Genomic DNA, 15,365 nt, shown 5'->3' with positions numbered 1-15,365 from the left:
CTAATACAGCTCCCCTAATACAGCTCCCCACAGATGTCAGAAATCCCACTTTTAGAGGAAATTTCTCAGGGAATTTCGGGCCATGGGAATTAACTACACTTGTACTTCATGGCCACTTATTAGAGTTTATGCAAAATAAGTGGCTTCTGCATTCATCGTGCTAGGGTGAGAGGTCATTAAATACCATTAAGCAGAAAGCACATAGAGACCAAATAGCTTCACAAAAATGTAAAGTTTATAGGAATCCTCAGCAGTGTCTCATAGTAGGAAAGGATGGTTTCAATAAAATTATGTAGTGTAATTTGGAAGGTGCCTTAGAGAGCACATTGTCCAGTCCCTTACTTTAGAAATGTAGCATGTGCTTGTCAGAAAAGTGGTCTGCCTAAGGTCGTGCAGCTTGAAGGGGGAAAGCTGGTCCTAGAACTTGGGTCTTCAGAGCATTAAACCAGAGATTGTACTCCCCTCCGGGACAAGATATCAAACCCAGAGTCCCAGAGGCCCCTTTCCCTGATGCTGTCCTCTCAGTCACTGAAGCCTGTAGGTAGACGTGGACCAAAGCCACACATGGCATGGTATCCCTCTAACATGCAGACATAAACTCCCTTTACATGTGAGGGTGCCAATTTCTCAATGAATAGAATAGCTTTGCCCATCACCAACACGTTTTTACTGTCTCCTTGACAGTGACTTGACAGGTTTTTGTTCCAATGAGAGGACATACTCAGATTATCTTTACATATATTCTATACAGTGTATACATACCGTATATACATAGCTTGTACTCCTCATCTTTATAAAGTTTTTTCACAGATAATCAAATCCTAGAATTGGAAAGGATCGAGGTCAGGCACAGTGGCTCACACCTGTAATCCCAGCACTTTGGGAGGCTGAGGCAGGTGGATCACCTAAGGTCAGGAGTTCGAGACCAGCCTGACCAACATGGTGAAACCCCATCTCTACTAAAAATACAAAATTAGCCTGGCATGGTGGTGCATGCCTGTAATCCCAGCTACTCGGGAGGCTGAGGCAGGAGAATCGCTTGAACCTGGGATGCAGAGGTTGCAGTGAGCCGAGATTGCGCCGCTGTAGTCCAGCCTGGGCAACAAGAACAAAACTCCATCTCAAAAAAAAAAAAAAAAGAAAAGAAAAGAAAAAAATTGTAAAGGATGTTAGAAGTCATTTAATCCAACTTGCCACCCAATAAAACAGTCCTCTGAATATTTCCAGCGAGCTCATTCATGATCAACTCTAATCACTGGAAATTTCTTCCTCAGTGGAGAGCCAAAATCTAACTTTCTGTAACTGATTTATCCCTGTCCTCTAAAGCTAACCAGGATAAGCTCAGTCCCTCCTCTGCAGGCTCGCCTTTCACGGGTTGGATGGCAAATGACAACCCTTCCTAGTTTTCTCCTCTGTAGACTGCTACACCCAATTCCTTCAACCTTTCCAAACGTGACATGGTTTTCTCTTACCAGCCCGCTTGACCATGCCAGGATGTGGCCATTTTCCAAGGCTGCTATTCGAAGTACATGCCCAGGGCCCATCACCCTGCTCTCCATCACAGGGGATCTTGTCCCTGCAGAGCACAAGGCATCTGTGACCCTCTTGAGTGGCCCCTGGAAAAGCACCTTAGACAGCATTAGCGCTTCCCACATGGCCACTTTGCACTGTGCGGTCATTTTAAGTTTATCATCAGCTAAAACATACAGATTTTTTTTTTTTAACAGAACCCCGTGTTAATCTAGGTATTCCCCCACCATATATTATATGGTCACTTTCTTAAACCTGAATGCAAGACATTAGATGTTTCCATGGTCGTCACCACCTGAGGGCAGACAGGCATAGAACAGAGGCACGCAACCCCACACCGCATGCCCCCCGCCCTAGTCAGGAAAGTGAGCGATGTGACTGCAGTGCTCCTTTTGGGCTGTGGGCTTATGGGCTCCTATTCAGCAGTGCTGGGGCATGGGCCACACAAGTGCAGACTGGTGAGCTGAAGCACCCTCAGAGGCCTACAGCCAGGAGCTGTTAGCTAGAGTTTCCTCCCAAGCCTCAGCAGTTGCTTTGTTCACCCTCCTTCTGTACTTGTCCTGTGCTGAAGGGTCACTGGCCTCCTTGGACTTGTTTTCACAGCAGAGGAAGGTGCAGAGGAAGAAGAAGAGAAGATGCAGAATGGGAAAGACAGAGGTAAAGGCAGCTCAACAGGACTGCGAGTTTAAATGGAGAGCCAGAGCTCATGGATCAACCGCCCCCCACTTTGTTTCTGCATTCCTCCCTGCCACCACCTTTCCCAAAGCTTTTGGACCCGAGTTCCCTGTACCTACTTTTCCCATCTGACAGTCAGGTTTTACCTTCCAGGTGGCAAGGTCAGTCGATCACCAAGAGCTTCCTCATTTCCTGATCCTGGGATAGGTAGTTAGGATACAGGAAGTAGATACAAGTAGAACACAAAAGATGACCCTTTGACTGGAGAAGTTTATGATCTAGTTAAGAAAGCAAGACCAGGCCAGGCGCAGTGGCTCACGCTTGTAATCCCAGCACTTTGGGAGGCTGAGGCGGGTGGATCACGAGGTCAGGAATTCAAGACCAGCAGGCTGGCCAACATAGTGATACCTTGGCTCTACTAAAAATACAAAAAATTAGCCAGGTGTGGTGGCAGGCGCCTGTAGTCCCAGCTATTTGGGGAGAATGAGGCAGGAGAATCACTTGAACCTGGGAGGCGGAGATTGCAGTGAGCCGACATCGCGCCACTGCACGCCAGCCTGGGCAACAAGAGTGAAACTCCAGCTCAAAAAAAAAAAAAAAAAAAGACCAAAAATGCAAAATAAATAGGAGATCAAATGAAGTGGCAGAAAAAGCTAATCATAAAACTTTCAGCATATAAGTATAATAAGGGTTTCTGAAAAGGAAGAGATTATTGTGGGCTAGAATAGCCAAATGGTTTTGTGGCTTTGTGGAAGAATAAAAGCAAGAAGGGAAGGTGACAGCAAAGGACAGTAGTGCCTTCCTAGTTTCATTATACATCAAACCTGCTTAACACATGACATCTGGGAAGAGCTACACGGAATGATTTTCACGTATGATGATCTCATCTAATCCTTAACAACACTGTGAGACAGATTTGAATATCCCCATTTTACCCATGAGGAAATAGGCTCAGAGAGATGTTTCATGTAGCTGTTAAATGGCAGAGATTAGGCCAGGCGTGGTGGCTCACGCCTGTAATCCCAGCACTTTGGAAGGCCAAGGCAGGCGGATCACTTGAGGCCAAGAATTCGAGACCAGCCTGGCCAACATGGTGAAACCCTGTCTCTACTAAAAATACAAAAATTAGCCAGGTGTGGTGGTGCATGCCTGTAATCGCAGCTACTCGGGAGGCTGAAGGCAGGAGAATCCCTTGAACTCAGGAGGCAGAGGTTGCAGTGAGCCAAGATCATGCGACTGCACTCCAGCCTGGGCAACAGAGAGAGATTCTGTCCCCCCAAAAAAAAAAAAAAAAAAAAAAAAGAGAACTGGGTCTTTCTGACTCCAAACTTCATGCTCTTAATCTTCATCCTCCTATGTTATACTGAACAGAAGACAGAATTTTCTTTGGACATTTGAGGGTGAGCTGTTCTTTCTGTCGTGCATTAATGTGTTAGTTGCTGGATTCCTCTTAAACATCAGCTCCTCAAGGCAGAGATTTTAGTCTGTTTTGTTCATGTTGTGTTCCAGTGCCTGGTGCTTGGTAGGAGGTCAATAAATGAACAAATCAAAGGAAATAAATGGGGTGATTAGATAGAGAGTACCTTATCGGGGAGAGAAATGCAATGGCTGGTCACCCCAAGGAGGTGAAGGTAGGGAGAGCAGGAAGGATGAGGAGCCAGCAGCACCCTCCCAGGGAGGAATTCTGAACAAGGCTCGGGGGAGTGAAAGAACCTGCCAGGTGATAAATGGCGCAGCCTGAGTTCAACTCCAATGCCCGTGGTTTAGTCTGAGCAGAACTGGTAGACTAAGGGAAGTGGAGTGGTCTTACTTAAGGAAGGGTGGAAGTCAAGTGGGAGATACAAGTAAGGAAGCTGTGACAAGAGAGGGAAACCAACCTATGGGACAGTGGGTCTGGAGCGTTCTTGGCCCATAGGGGCTGGTGTGGCTAAGACAGGGTGGTCTTTAGAGTCTCAGGGGGCAAGGAATTTGTGAGCAAGGGCCCTGAAATTGCTGAGGAAGAAACTGGGAGAAGAGGAAGAAGATTCTGCAGATTCTGAAATCATCTAGTGAGTCTGAGCTAGGCCTGGGAGGAAGTGGACAGCAGTGCCAATGAGTTGATGAGAATGACATATGTGGCATGGACGCCAAAAGGTCAGACTAGGCTGGGCATAGTGGTTCACGCCTGTAATCCCAGCACTTTAGGAGGCTGAGGCAGGGGGATCACTTGATGCCAGGAGTTTGAGACCAGCATAGGCAACATAGCAAGACCCCATCTCTACAAAAAATAAATTAGCCAGATGTGGTAGTGCACACCTGTAGTCCCAGCTGCTTTGGAGGCAGAGGCGGGAGGATTGCTTGAGCCCAGGAGTTTAAGGCTGCAGTGAGCCATAGTCACGCCACTGCATTCCAGCCTGGGTAACAGGGCAAAGCCCTATCTAAAAAATAAAAATAAAAGGTCACATTAGAGAGCAGTAGTGTTTCAGACATCCAGGAATGCTTCATAGAAATGTAGAAACAATTGACTTCCCCACACAGACAAGAAAGAAGGCAGGAGAGCAAAAGGTGAAGAGATACACAGAGATAAATTTACACTGGTGTAAACACATGCTCCAAACGCATGCGCACACACACACACACACACACACACGAACACACACACACGCACATGCCAACCAAATCCTAGCATTCATGTGGAATGTTCCTGGCTGAAGACGTAACAGCTGCATCTCTGGCTTCCCTTCACTTGCCCCTCCCTTCCCCAGTAGCTTTTTCCCATGGCCTCTCCTCAGTCCTTTTCACTCCCCCAAAGCAAACCTAGGACTCTGCCCTAGCCACTGAGGCCTTGCCCTGGCCACGAACTCCAGCCCTTATCCTGGTTTGAGTCTGAGTGGGCCATGCCTCACATGGGAATCGGACTGGTTTCCCTTGCCCAGCCCTCCAGGCCCCAGGGTGCTGTCTCTGCACCTGCAATGCCCTGTCCACCTCAAACTGGGTTTCCCTTGCCCAGCCCTCCAGGCCCCAAGGCACTGTCTTTGCACCTGCACTCCCCTGTCCACATCAGACTGGGTTTCCCTCGCCCGGGCCTCCAGGCCCCAGGGCACTGTCTCTGCACCTGCACTGCCCTGTCCACAGCAGACTGGGTTTCCCTCGCCCGGGCCTCCAGGCCCCAGGGCACTGTCTCTGCACCTGCACTGCCCTGTCCGCATCAGACTGGGTTTCCCTCGCCCGGGCCTCCAGGCCCCAGGGCACTGTCTCTGCACCTGCACTGCCCTGTCCGCATCAGACTGGGTTTCCCTCACCCGGGCCTCCAGGCCCCAAGGCACTGTCTTTACACCTGCACTGCCCTGTCTGCATCTCTTCTTTCTGTGCCTCTTGCCTTTAGAGCTCCTTGTCTTTCAGTGCATATACCAGAATGTCTGTATGTCTATGTGAAATCTTTTTGTGGGAATGCCTGAATTTTTACTTATGTGGCTTTCTGGTGTCATCCCTAAGGCCAAGTGTTAAGAGTTGGGGTGAGAGATGGTAGAGTTTTTTATGTTTGGCTCTCCACATGATATAGGTCCTAGGATATGTATGTCCCTGAAACTACAATGTAGCTCATACATGGGCATTTTTATAAGACTAAGTGTTTTTATGGGTGGACCTCCTGATTCTCTGCCATGAGCTACGCCTGAAATTTTACAGACCTAGAACTCACTGCAGCCACCTGGACACCAGAGATCTGTAACTGTCAACTGTAAAGAGAGAGAGTATATTTGCTGCTTTGGGGTTGAAACCATGCTGACGTAATATAAACAGAATTTGGTCAGCACTGTCAGGCAAACATAGTCTGCTCGATAGGGAAACCGTGAGAGTCAAATGGAACCTTTGAAGAATCTAGACCAAGCTGAACTTCCCTGCCATATTCACCCCTGCCTCACGCCTCTCCCTGTTTGCCCCTAGCTGGCTGGCTGCATCCTGGGGAATGCTTCTGCTCCATCGGGGTACCCTGCCTCCTCCGCATCTCCTCAGAGAAGTGTAACCAAGACACATAGAAGAAGCACACACTAACACACCTTCCCCCATAGTACATCATCTCCACACTCCAGAGCCTCATGTTATGCTCCTGTGTCCTTCCGCATCTCCCCTCCCATACCCTGCCATCCCAGCATGGGGGCTGTGAATCCAGTTTGCATCCATAAAGAGCCCTGGTGCAAGGCTGGACAGCAGTGGCCCTCAGAGAGCAGAACAGGCTGGGGAGGGGCCGGGCAGTGCTCGAGCCTCGGGGGGGCAAGCGCATGGCTTTTCAGCGCAGACCATCTGCAGGAGGGGGACTGCCCTCACCCAAGGCGCAGTCATGTTCCCCTGGGGAACTTTCAGAGCTGAGTGGGCTTTGCCCCCCTCATGTAACTGCTCCCTGGATTTAAGGAGCTTTGATTCCATTTTTTAATGATTTCCCTTCTCCTGAGAAGCATGTGTCTCCATGGCTGCCTCGGGTTGGCTACAGTAGTAGAAAGTATGACTCCACCCTGCTGTCATACCCAGGTGGGAAAAGTCAACAAATGAGTAACAGGGGAGAAGCAAGGAAGCCCCTGGGGTGGGTGGGTCAGGGAAGCCCCTTTGAGATAGTCTGGGGCATGAGAAGACCAGGCCATGACCTCAGTGTGTTGTTTCTGCCCGTGCTGCCACAGGTTAGCAGAGGAGCCAGACACAGGAAGCTCAGGTGAGTACAAAGAGTCCTCTGCCTCCCCACGGCCCCTCCCTCCTTCCTCAGCATCTTCCCTTCCTCTCCCTTTCTGCAGTCACAGATCCCTAGCCAGGGCAGTCCTAACAGGTGAAGATGCAAGAGCCCAACTGTCCCTTCCCTTTGCCCACCCCGGCCATGTGCCCTCCTTGCCCTGTTTCTAGGCTGTGCCCTATCTTGCACAGCACTGTCTGCAGGCCTGGTCCTTGGGCATGGCCTGGTGTCCTCTGTGTTGGGATGGCATTGGCAGCCCCAACACTGCTGGCTGAAACAGGGCGTGCTGAGCAAGGCCACCTCCCTGGGGAGCACTGCCTCCCATGCTCCTTTCCCACAGCCACTGCCTACTTCCTTCCTGGGATCCAAACCACAGCCAGTGCGTCCCTGGATTTTGTCACCCAGCACTGCACCGAATCACAGTCCCTGACCCACAGACATGTGATTCATGCAGGATCACACTGACTACAGGGCTGACCAAGCTGCTTCCCATGGTGCCCGGCCAAGCTGCACGTTCTCACTTCCTGAAGAAGCAATGCAGGAAAGTACGGACTGCTCCAGTGGCAGATGCTCATTGCCTTTAGGAATTAGTCATTCCCATTTTCCAGCTCAACACCTTAACTCTTTCTAGTCCCAGCACCAAGATACCAGAATTCTCCATTTTAAAATCTTGTCTTCCCTCCCCCGCACTCCCCCACTTCTTATATTTAAAAATTAGGCATCTTCCTCGGATGAAAAAGCCAGGGCCCTAGCCCCACAACCCAGAAAAGGGGTTTTTTCAGACCCTCCCAAGTCGTGTCATCCTGGAATAGCCTCTGGCCCTCAGCCCTCTCTGCCCAACCGTGCCAGGCCATTGAAGGGCTCTCTCTGCTCCCCCAGGACCCCTGCAGCCTCGGCCTGTGCTGACTCAGGATTGTGTGAGCTGAGGGATGGGTAGCACCTGGGCCATGCACATTCTCTCGCTGCCCTGGAAATCACAGCGCCCCAGGGGCTTGGAGAGAGGCTTCTCCCTAAACTCACTGTGCACATTCAGGCAAGGCCCTTTCCCAAGCAAGCCTAGGCCGTGGCAGCCGAGGAGGGAAATCAGGAACTGACTCACCCTGCAGGAGCCTGCCAGAGCCCCTCTCTCCCTGGGGCAGAAGGAACTGGGGTGCAAGAGAACGTGGCAGAGCCATGTGCCCCCACCGTCTTGTTGCACATGGAGGAAACCAAAGCCCCACACCAGAAGCTCCATGCCAGAAGCAGAATTGGAGCTGGGTCTTCTGCCTCCTAATCCTGCCCTCTCTGACCCACATCAGGAGTGATGAGAAACACGAACAGCCAAGAGTTAAACTAAAAACATGAAACTTGGGTGCCTCGGTTTCATGGATGCCCAGGCCTGTGCTCTGCTGGCCTGGTGCTGAGGCTTCCTCCCTTTCCTCTTAGTATTCGTCGGCACACCTCAGTCCTCCCTGCCCTTCTCCTGGGCCGCAATCCTCCCCAAGAAATCACCCCATTCCAAGCCTTGCATTGTGAACCCAGTTCTTTCTTCCACGGAAACACTTCCTGACCCTTAGGAATGATGGCAGAGGACCCTAGGTACCACCCTTCAGCCCAACGTTTGAAAGGCACCCAGCATCCTAGCAGCCCCTCCCTGCAGGGCCTCCTATTCACAGTAGATGTTAGCAGCTTTTGTCCTGAACCCTCAACAGTGCCCGTGACTAACGGTGAGCGTGTCTTGCACAGGCACAGAGGACGAGGAGCAAGCTGGCGCCGACATGGCGAAGGCAAGGTCTTCCCCCAGAGGCACATTCCTCTCCATCTTTCCACCGCACACCTGGACCAGGCTTGCAGGCTGCCAGACGTCACTCCACCCGCCAGGGAGAGGGGAGCCAGAGCCGGTGGGAAGCGGGGAGGGGCTGCGTGGCACAGCTGGTGGGCCTTCCCCTGCACAGCCCTGCATGTACTAGCACCTTCATCACTCCCCTCAGGGCATGGTCTCATCTCCGCATCGGGAATTCACTTGGAGGTTGAAAAGAGAAAAGAAAAAGCACTAAGCTCTTGTGTGTTTGTGACCTGATGAAACTCTTCCTGGCGTCTGGCCAGCACGTGGGGTGCTCCCGAACGTGGGGGCACAAGTTTCCTTATCTTTGACCTTTAAAAACCAACAGGTTTCTTCCAGCGTGCAAAGAAAGCGTCAGGCCTTGCTCGGCTCTGTAGACATTCACACCCTGGCCACGGTGCTAAAAATAGTCTCACACTGGTTAGGCTTCCGCCCGCCCCGTGTGATGCCGCCGCCTGCAGCCCGGGAGGGAGGGGCGGAGACCCAGCCGCGTGCCGCAGCCGGGCTGAGCCTCCTCGGAGAGGGCGGGAGGGACTCTTCGCCGAGGACTCCGTGGCCGCCAGGGGGCGCGCCGCAGGGGGCGCTGCTCGCAGCCTCTCCCCTTAGGGGTCGATTGGGCTCGGTCACACGTGATCAAGTCCCGTTCCCGGTGATTTTCATTTATTTTTTCCTCCTCCTTGGGCTCCAGGATGTTATTTTTAGCAGAAGAACTGCTATAAATATTTATAAAGGGCAGTGACTGTAATGAAGCGAGAAGCCCCACAGCTGGCTCCCCAGCATCCCCCACCCACCTCTGCAGACCCCTACCCTTGGCTTTGAGGAGGTCTGTGCAGAGACGGTGGGATCAACACCTGGCCGCACACGGATGGAGTCCCAGGGAAGCCTGCCAAGGCCCAGTCAGGGTAAAATAGAAGGGGTGGGTGTTCACTCCTTCCATCCTTTCCTCTCTGTCTCTTCTCTCCCATAGCTCATCTTCCCATTGGTTGGCACTGTGTCCCCACGAGCTTTCCACGGGGTTCCGCTCACCGTGGCCCCTCTCTGGCCCTTCAGGCAAGCAGGGCTCCCTGTTTCCAAGGGCGTGGGGCGCTCTTCTCTGCCCGATCCGCTGCTGACTCTCTGTGTCCTCAGCTCTGAGGCCAGCACTCAGATACCAGGTGCACTCTGGTGATACCGGTTCTTGCTAAGGTTTATTTCTTGTAGAGCTAGAAAACCCGCCATTACCTAAGCCCCGAGCTCCCTCATGACTGTTGGCATCTGCTTTAGGACCCACATCCCTGTCAGACGTTTGGAACTGGGTCCCTTTCCTCAGTACTGTCGAGGAACACAGGTGGTCATCACAGAAGGAAGATGGGCACTTCCATCTTAATTGCTCTGTGACCACAGAGCAGCCTAATTTAACCTAGGTAGACGGTCTTTTGAGAGACTGCAGCATCACTGACTCCTGGGTGAGCCAGGCTGCTGTGCAGCACCACAGCCTGGGCTGGCACTGTTTTGCAGTGCTGGAGGACCCCGGGAGGGCTACCAAATGCATCGTGGGTCTTGAGGAAGCAACAGCTCCAGCGAGTTCTTGTCCATAAGTCCCAGCCACCTTGAGCTTCCTCTTCCTTTCGCAGACCCTCTCATCTGCTGGTGAGGCTTCATCCACTGGCAGACGTGCTCCTCTTCGGGCTGCTTACTGTGCTCCTGCAGCCCGTAAGCGCTTCGGAGGGGTGCAGTTGCTATGGCAATGCCTACAGCCATCTGACTTCCTGCTGCACTTTCTGGAAGAAAAGAGCTTATGAAGAAGCATCCGGTGGATTCCCAGTCTGGCCTCTGGCCTCTGCACTGTCAGGAGTCAGCTGATGGTTTACATGCTGGACGCGTGGGAGGTAGGTAGCCTGCCTTGGGAAGACACTCTCTGTACCCGCAAGCCTTGTGCGCCCGGACGGGTTCTCCTTGTGTGGATCAGAAAACTAAATGAGGTGTCCTACTCAGGGCCCCTAGGTAATATACTGCACCAGTGGTTCTCAGACTTAAGCTTGCCCGTGAATCCCCTGGAGGGCTTGTTAAAATACAGATAGCGCAGCCATGCCTCCAGAGTCTCAGATTCAGCAGGTCTTGGGTAGAACCAGAGAATTTGCAGTCAACAAGCTCGCAGGTGATGGTGGTGCCGTTGGTCCAAAGACCTCTGAGATTCACAGGACAACACTTGGATAAAGAAGAAAACAAAGCAGTGCAGGAAGCCATCGCCCGTCAGTGAAGAAGGGCCAGAGTCAGCCGTCTATTTTAAATGAAGAAAGGGCCCTGGGCATGTGTGCTGGAACTGGGATCCCTAGTCTAAGTTGGTTTTGGTCCCCAGCAATCAATGAAGACTCTCCCAGACATGAAGGTGGGCAGCATTGAGGCAGGCCTGTAAGTTACAGAAGACCAACATCATGGAGGCCCAGTGATGGGGTTACTTCTCAGTCTAGAGTCTCAGTGGTAGGGGGTGCTGAAGGCCTGCCTGGCTCAGGAGGGTTGACAGGGGAGAGGGGATGTTGCAGGCACCTAACCCCCACAGCCAGAGCCTCAACACCAAGATGCTTTCCCCAGGATGCAAATACCATCTTCCACACGAAACAACATCCAGGCCCAGATGGGCTGCTTCAGCCTACCGGAAGCTCCGTCTCCCCTGGGCATTTTCTTTTCAGAGGGAAAATGATTACTAGAGAACCTAGTAATTCGATGTTACAGGCCTCCCCAGTTAAAGTAGCAGATCCCAGGGACTCTGGTGCCTTCTCTGCACTTAACCTCACTTGAGAAGCCAGGACTCTGTAGGTAGTGGGCTTGGAGTCTCTCCTGCCTCCTGCACAGGCGCGTCTGCAAACAGGTAGAGGACACTGGCTCCGTCTTCCCTCTGCCTCCTACTTCCAAGGGGGGACAGCTGGGGTAGGACCATGGCATAAAAGAAATGCGCATCAAATCCTTTCAGCAGTTCCAGAAAGCAATACGAGTCTACTAGTTCTGTGATAGTTTGAATGGGTTGTGAGTGCTTTCATGTTGAAAATTTAAAATCTCTAAGGGAGATCATGAGAACTAGAACTTGCTGGGAATGGGGATGGGAGGCAGGTGTTGAAGACGAAAACAACAGGTAGCCATCCTTGTATTTCTGAAGTAAATGGAGCCTGTCACTGCTAACGGTGGAGATTCAGAAGGGACTCACAGGCTAGAGGTGGGACTATTGTTTATTCAGGAAGATGCTTCACAGGCACCAACTGTGTGCTGGGCACGAAGCCGCTTCCTCAGGCCTTCAGGCCTCACTGGCTCCAGGGTCTTAGAGCTTAAGGTTGGAATCTGGTCTGGGTTTGCAACTGTACAGTGAAGGGTGGGCTTGGAGGAACGGGCTGCCCTATGAACACATCAGACTCAGGACAGTGGGTGCAAAGTGAGGCCACCCTGGGGAGGAAAAGGCTGTGGTCCCTACTCATTGTCTGTTCTAGGTGCTGAGAAGGATGGGTCCTTGGGCTCAGGGGTGGGATGGGAGACTGGGAGGAGTGGGACCCGAGGAACCCAGGGGTGTGTCCTTGAGTTCAAAAGTCACAGCAAACATACAGAGACCTTACAGCCCCCTGGGACCCAGCTCACTGCGGGCTCAAAAAGAGTCCGTTACCACGCAGTCAGTGATGGCCTCGGTCAGCCCCAGCAAGTCCTCAACCAGGTGGCAAAAACACCTGTCCGAAGCTTGGCCTACAGCCATGGCCACATTCCCAGGCAGAGTTCATAGGCCTGAAGCCAGGGGTAGTGGCACAGGCAGATAATCTCACCCATTTTGGCAAGGGGCACAGAGAGTCCTCAGAGCACAAGCGTGGCCACGGGCACACCCTGGCGGGCCCCTGGCTTGAACGGTGCAGGCCGCAGGTGCTGCCGTTCTCCCCGGGAGAGCAGCCTGTGCTGGAGCCCAGGAAAGCAAGGCCTCTGGCTCAGCGCCTGACTCAGGACTGGGGCAGCTGTCCACCCCGCCCCCCGCCTTCCGGCCTGAAGGGCACCTGTACCCATCAGGCTTTTTGTTCAGGCCTCAGCGCGTGAGCCACACTGTCTCCACCACCATGGCGTGGTCCCAAGACCTTAGTCACTTTGTCTCTTTCCCTCCCCGCCTGGAAAGGCCTCCTGTGCCAGGCACCCATGGCCCTCACTGAGGAGATTCAGCCTGGGCTCCACGTCTGAAGTGTCTAGAAGTCCTCCCCACAGCTCCTCCCAATCCCAGGCCTCTTCATTTCCTTCAGACGAGGCCCTGTGGCTCCTCCTTCCTCCTCCACAAAACCTACTGGCCATGGGTGCCGACAAGAAGCAGCAGGTCCTCTGCTTCCCAGCCAGAAACAGCAGGGAGCTGCCCTGGTGAGGACCCTGCCCTCCTTGGCCTTGCTCGTGTGCCCTCTTAGGGGTGCCCTGATGGGCTGGTCTTTTGGAAAAAGGAATATGCCCTGGGCCTGCTGAGAAGGAGGCCACGCAGCGAGGAGGCAGGTGGCCCAGGAATCGCTCTGGCCCAAGGGCCTGGCGCAAATGTCTGCTGTGAGGGAGCCAGGCGGGAGCTCCTGCAGAGATGCTCGAGCTTCCTTCTGGACCGGCTCCTGGGGATGAGCCAGGCTGGGGACAGTGGGGCTGAGGGTTAGCAAGGAGGTCTCCAGGCTGGGCTGGGACACAGTCCCCTCCTCCGTGGGCTCCTGTTTTCTCCTGACTGCTGGTTGGTGTTTGTCCTACTTTCCTCATTGCCTAGGCAACCATTCCGGGTTCACCCTTTGCCACCCAGCCTACCCCGGGAGCCCAGAGCCCAGCTCTTCCCACTCCCGGAGGAGAACAAAGAAACGAGGCATACCGAGAACAGCAGGGTGACGCCAGGGACACGTGGGCTGAAGAACCAGGGGCAAGGAGAGGGAAAGAGAACGAAAGGGATGAGAAGAGAGGCAGAGCTGGAGCTGACGGGGAGCCATGGACACTGGGATACAGTGGCCGCACGGCAGGTCTGAGGCCAGGGAAGGTAGAGGAAGGAAGCCAGGAAGGGCCCTGGGGGAGAAAAGCTGAGAAGGAGGCCGATTTGAGGTGGACTCTCCGAGCCGCATCCTGGGCTTGTGGGAATCATTCCTTTGTCCCGTTGTTGCCACAGCTCATTAGCCCTGGATTTTACCCTAATTAGATCCCCATTTGCTTTCCACCAGAATATCCCATTAGCCAGGGCCAGGGCTGCAGATGACCTTCCGCTGGGATCCTGCCCCCTAGCCCGGCCCCTGCCCCACGCGCAGGCCCTGACCTCACTGGCTGCCTCCTCCACCCCAGAAGGCTCTTATCTCCCCAGCCCCGCCCTTCTCCCCACATCCCACCCTTACCCTAGCCCGGTCTACAGTGCTCAAGGCGGGTGATGGAATTTCCCTGGGGGGTGTCGGCTTCAAGGAGTCCAGCTTATCTTCCTGCCTTCCACCATCACTGTTGAGTCGAGAGGAATGAGATTGGGGTCATTGGGAGGCCTCTGGAGCCGAACTGCAAACCATGGGGTTTAAAGCCAGGGTGGAGCTGGGAGAGGCCCTTGTTCCATTCTGTTTACTGAGGCCCCTACCCTGACGGCCCACGCCCCCTCGCCTAACTGCTCTTTACCTGCCCCCATTTTATGATAGAGCCTAGGTCTTTATTCTTCCGCATGCTGTGTTAAGGGGAGACTAGGCTCCCTGGACTAGGTCACTCCCTCGCTGTGTTGTGCACACACAGTTCCCCGCAAAAAAAAAAAAAAAAAAAAAAAATGCCTTTCGACTCAGCACACTCAGGCACACCCAAGGCGGGAACTCACTTCCAGCAGGGGTCTGGGGGATCTTAGAAGCTCAGAAACCACAGCCAGCCCCAACCACAGCTAGAGAGCACCATCCAGGCATGTGGAGAGGTACCGAGAAAATGGAACTCTGCTTGGGGAAACCAGAGAGCAGAGCTGCTTAAAGACACCTAGGAGGCAGTGCATAAAGGAAAACACTAGAACCGAAAGAATAGCGAGATCATGACACACAGGATCGCGCGTGGCGGTTCTGTAAGCTGCACGCACGTTGGGCTTCTGAGTCACTGGTGACCAGATCCAGGTGGGTTTCTTCAAGAGGGCTTGGCTCTAAAGGGAAGGGAACAAGTGCATGTGAAGTGCCTACTGTGTGCCAGGTGTGGTCACCTGTGTGATCTTAGTGTCATCTGCTCAGCAAAACTGTGATGTGATGTTATCGATTCCTAGGGGAACAGGGCCTGAAGAGATCGGCGTCCTCATGTAGTTAGAAAGGAGAAACCCCATCTGTCTGTTGGGCTCTGATGCTCCATCACTTCCCACTGTCGACGAAGAGTCAAACTCTGTGAAATATTTGAAGAGATTTATTCTGAGCCAAATATGAGTGACCATGACCCGTGACACAGCCCTCAGGAGGTCCTGAGAACATGTGCCCAAGGGGGTCGAGGCGCAGCTTGGTTTTATACATTTTAGAGAGACAAGAGACTTCAATCAAATACATTTAAGAAATACGTTGGTTTGGTCCAGAAAGGCGGGACAACTCAAAGGTGGGGGAGGGGGGAGGGGTGGGGGGGGCAGTGGTTCCAGGCTATAGGTGAATTTAAACATCTTCTGGTTGACAATTGGTTGAGTTTGTCTAAAGACCTGGGATT

General features: G+C 53.0%; 1 protein-coding gene across 12 annotated transcripts in view; it reads left to right on the top strand.

Annotated features, from left to right (window-relative positions):
- The window catches only part of DTNB (dystrobrevin beta), a 297,775-nt gene extending 289,036 nt beyond the window's left edge, over positions 1 to 8,739 (top strand). For 8 of the 12 annotated variants that reach the window (XM_032172427.2, XM_032172422.2, XM_032172437.2 and 5 more), the window contains 3 exons: positions 2,134 to 2,187; positions 6,858 to 6,889; positions 8,630 to 8,726. In XM_032172427.2, the coding sequence (XP_032028318.1) occupies positions 2,134 to 2,187; positions 6,858 to 6,862 (59 nt within the window). In that variant the 3' untranslated portion in view covers positions 6,863 to 6,889; positions 8,630 to 8,726. Of the gene's footprint in view, positions 1 to 2,133; positions 2,188 to 6,857; positions 6,890 to 8,629 lie in introns of all 12 variants that reach the window. The other 4 variants (XR_004251289.2, XR_004251286.2, XM_032172425.2 and 1 more) reach the window with 3 other exon arrangements.
- The last annotated feature ends 6,626 nt before the right edge of the window (positions 8,740 to 15,365 follow it).

Source organism: Hylobates moloch, unplaced genomic scaffold (genome assembly GCF_009828535.3).
Source record: "Hylobates moloch isolate HMO894 unplaced genomic scaffold, HMol_V3 SCAFFOLD_13, whole genome shotgun sequence".
Lineage (NCBI taxonomy): Eukaryota > Metazoa > Chordata > Mammalia > Primates > Hylobatidae > Hylobates > Hylobates moloch.
Note: the sequence above shows the minus strand (reverse complement) of the source record. Positions and strands in the feature narration are given on the sequence as shown.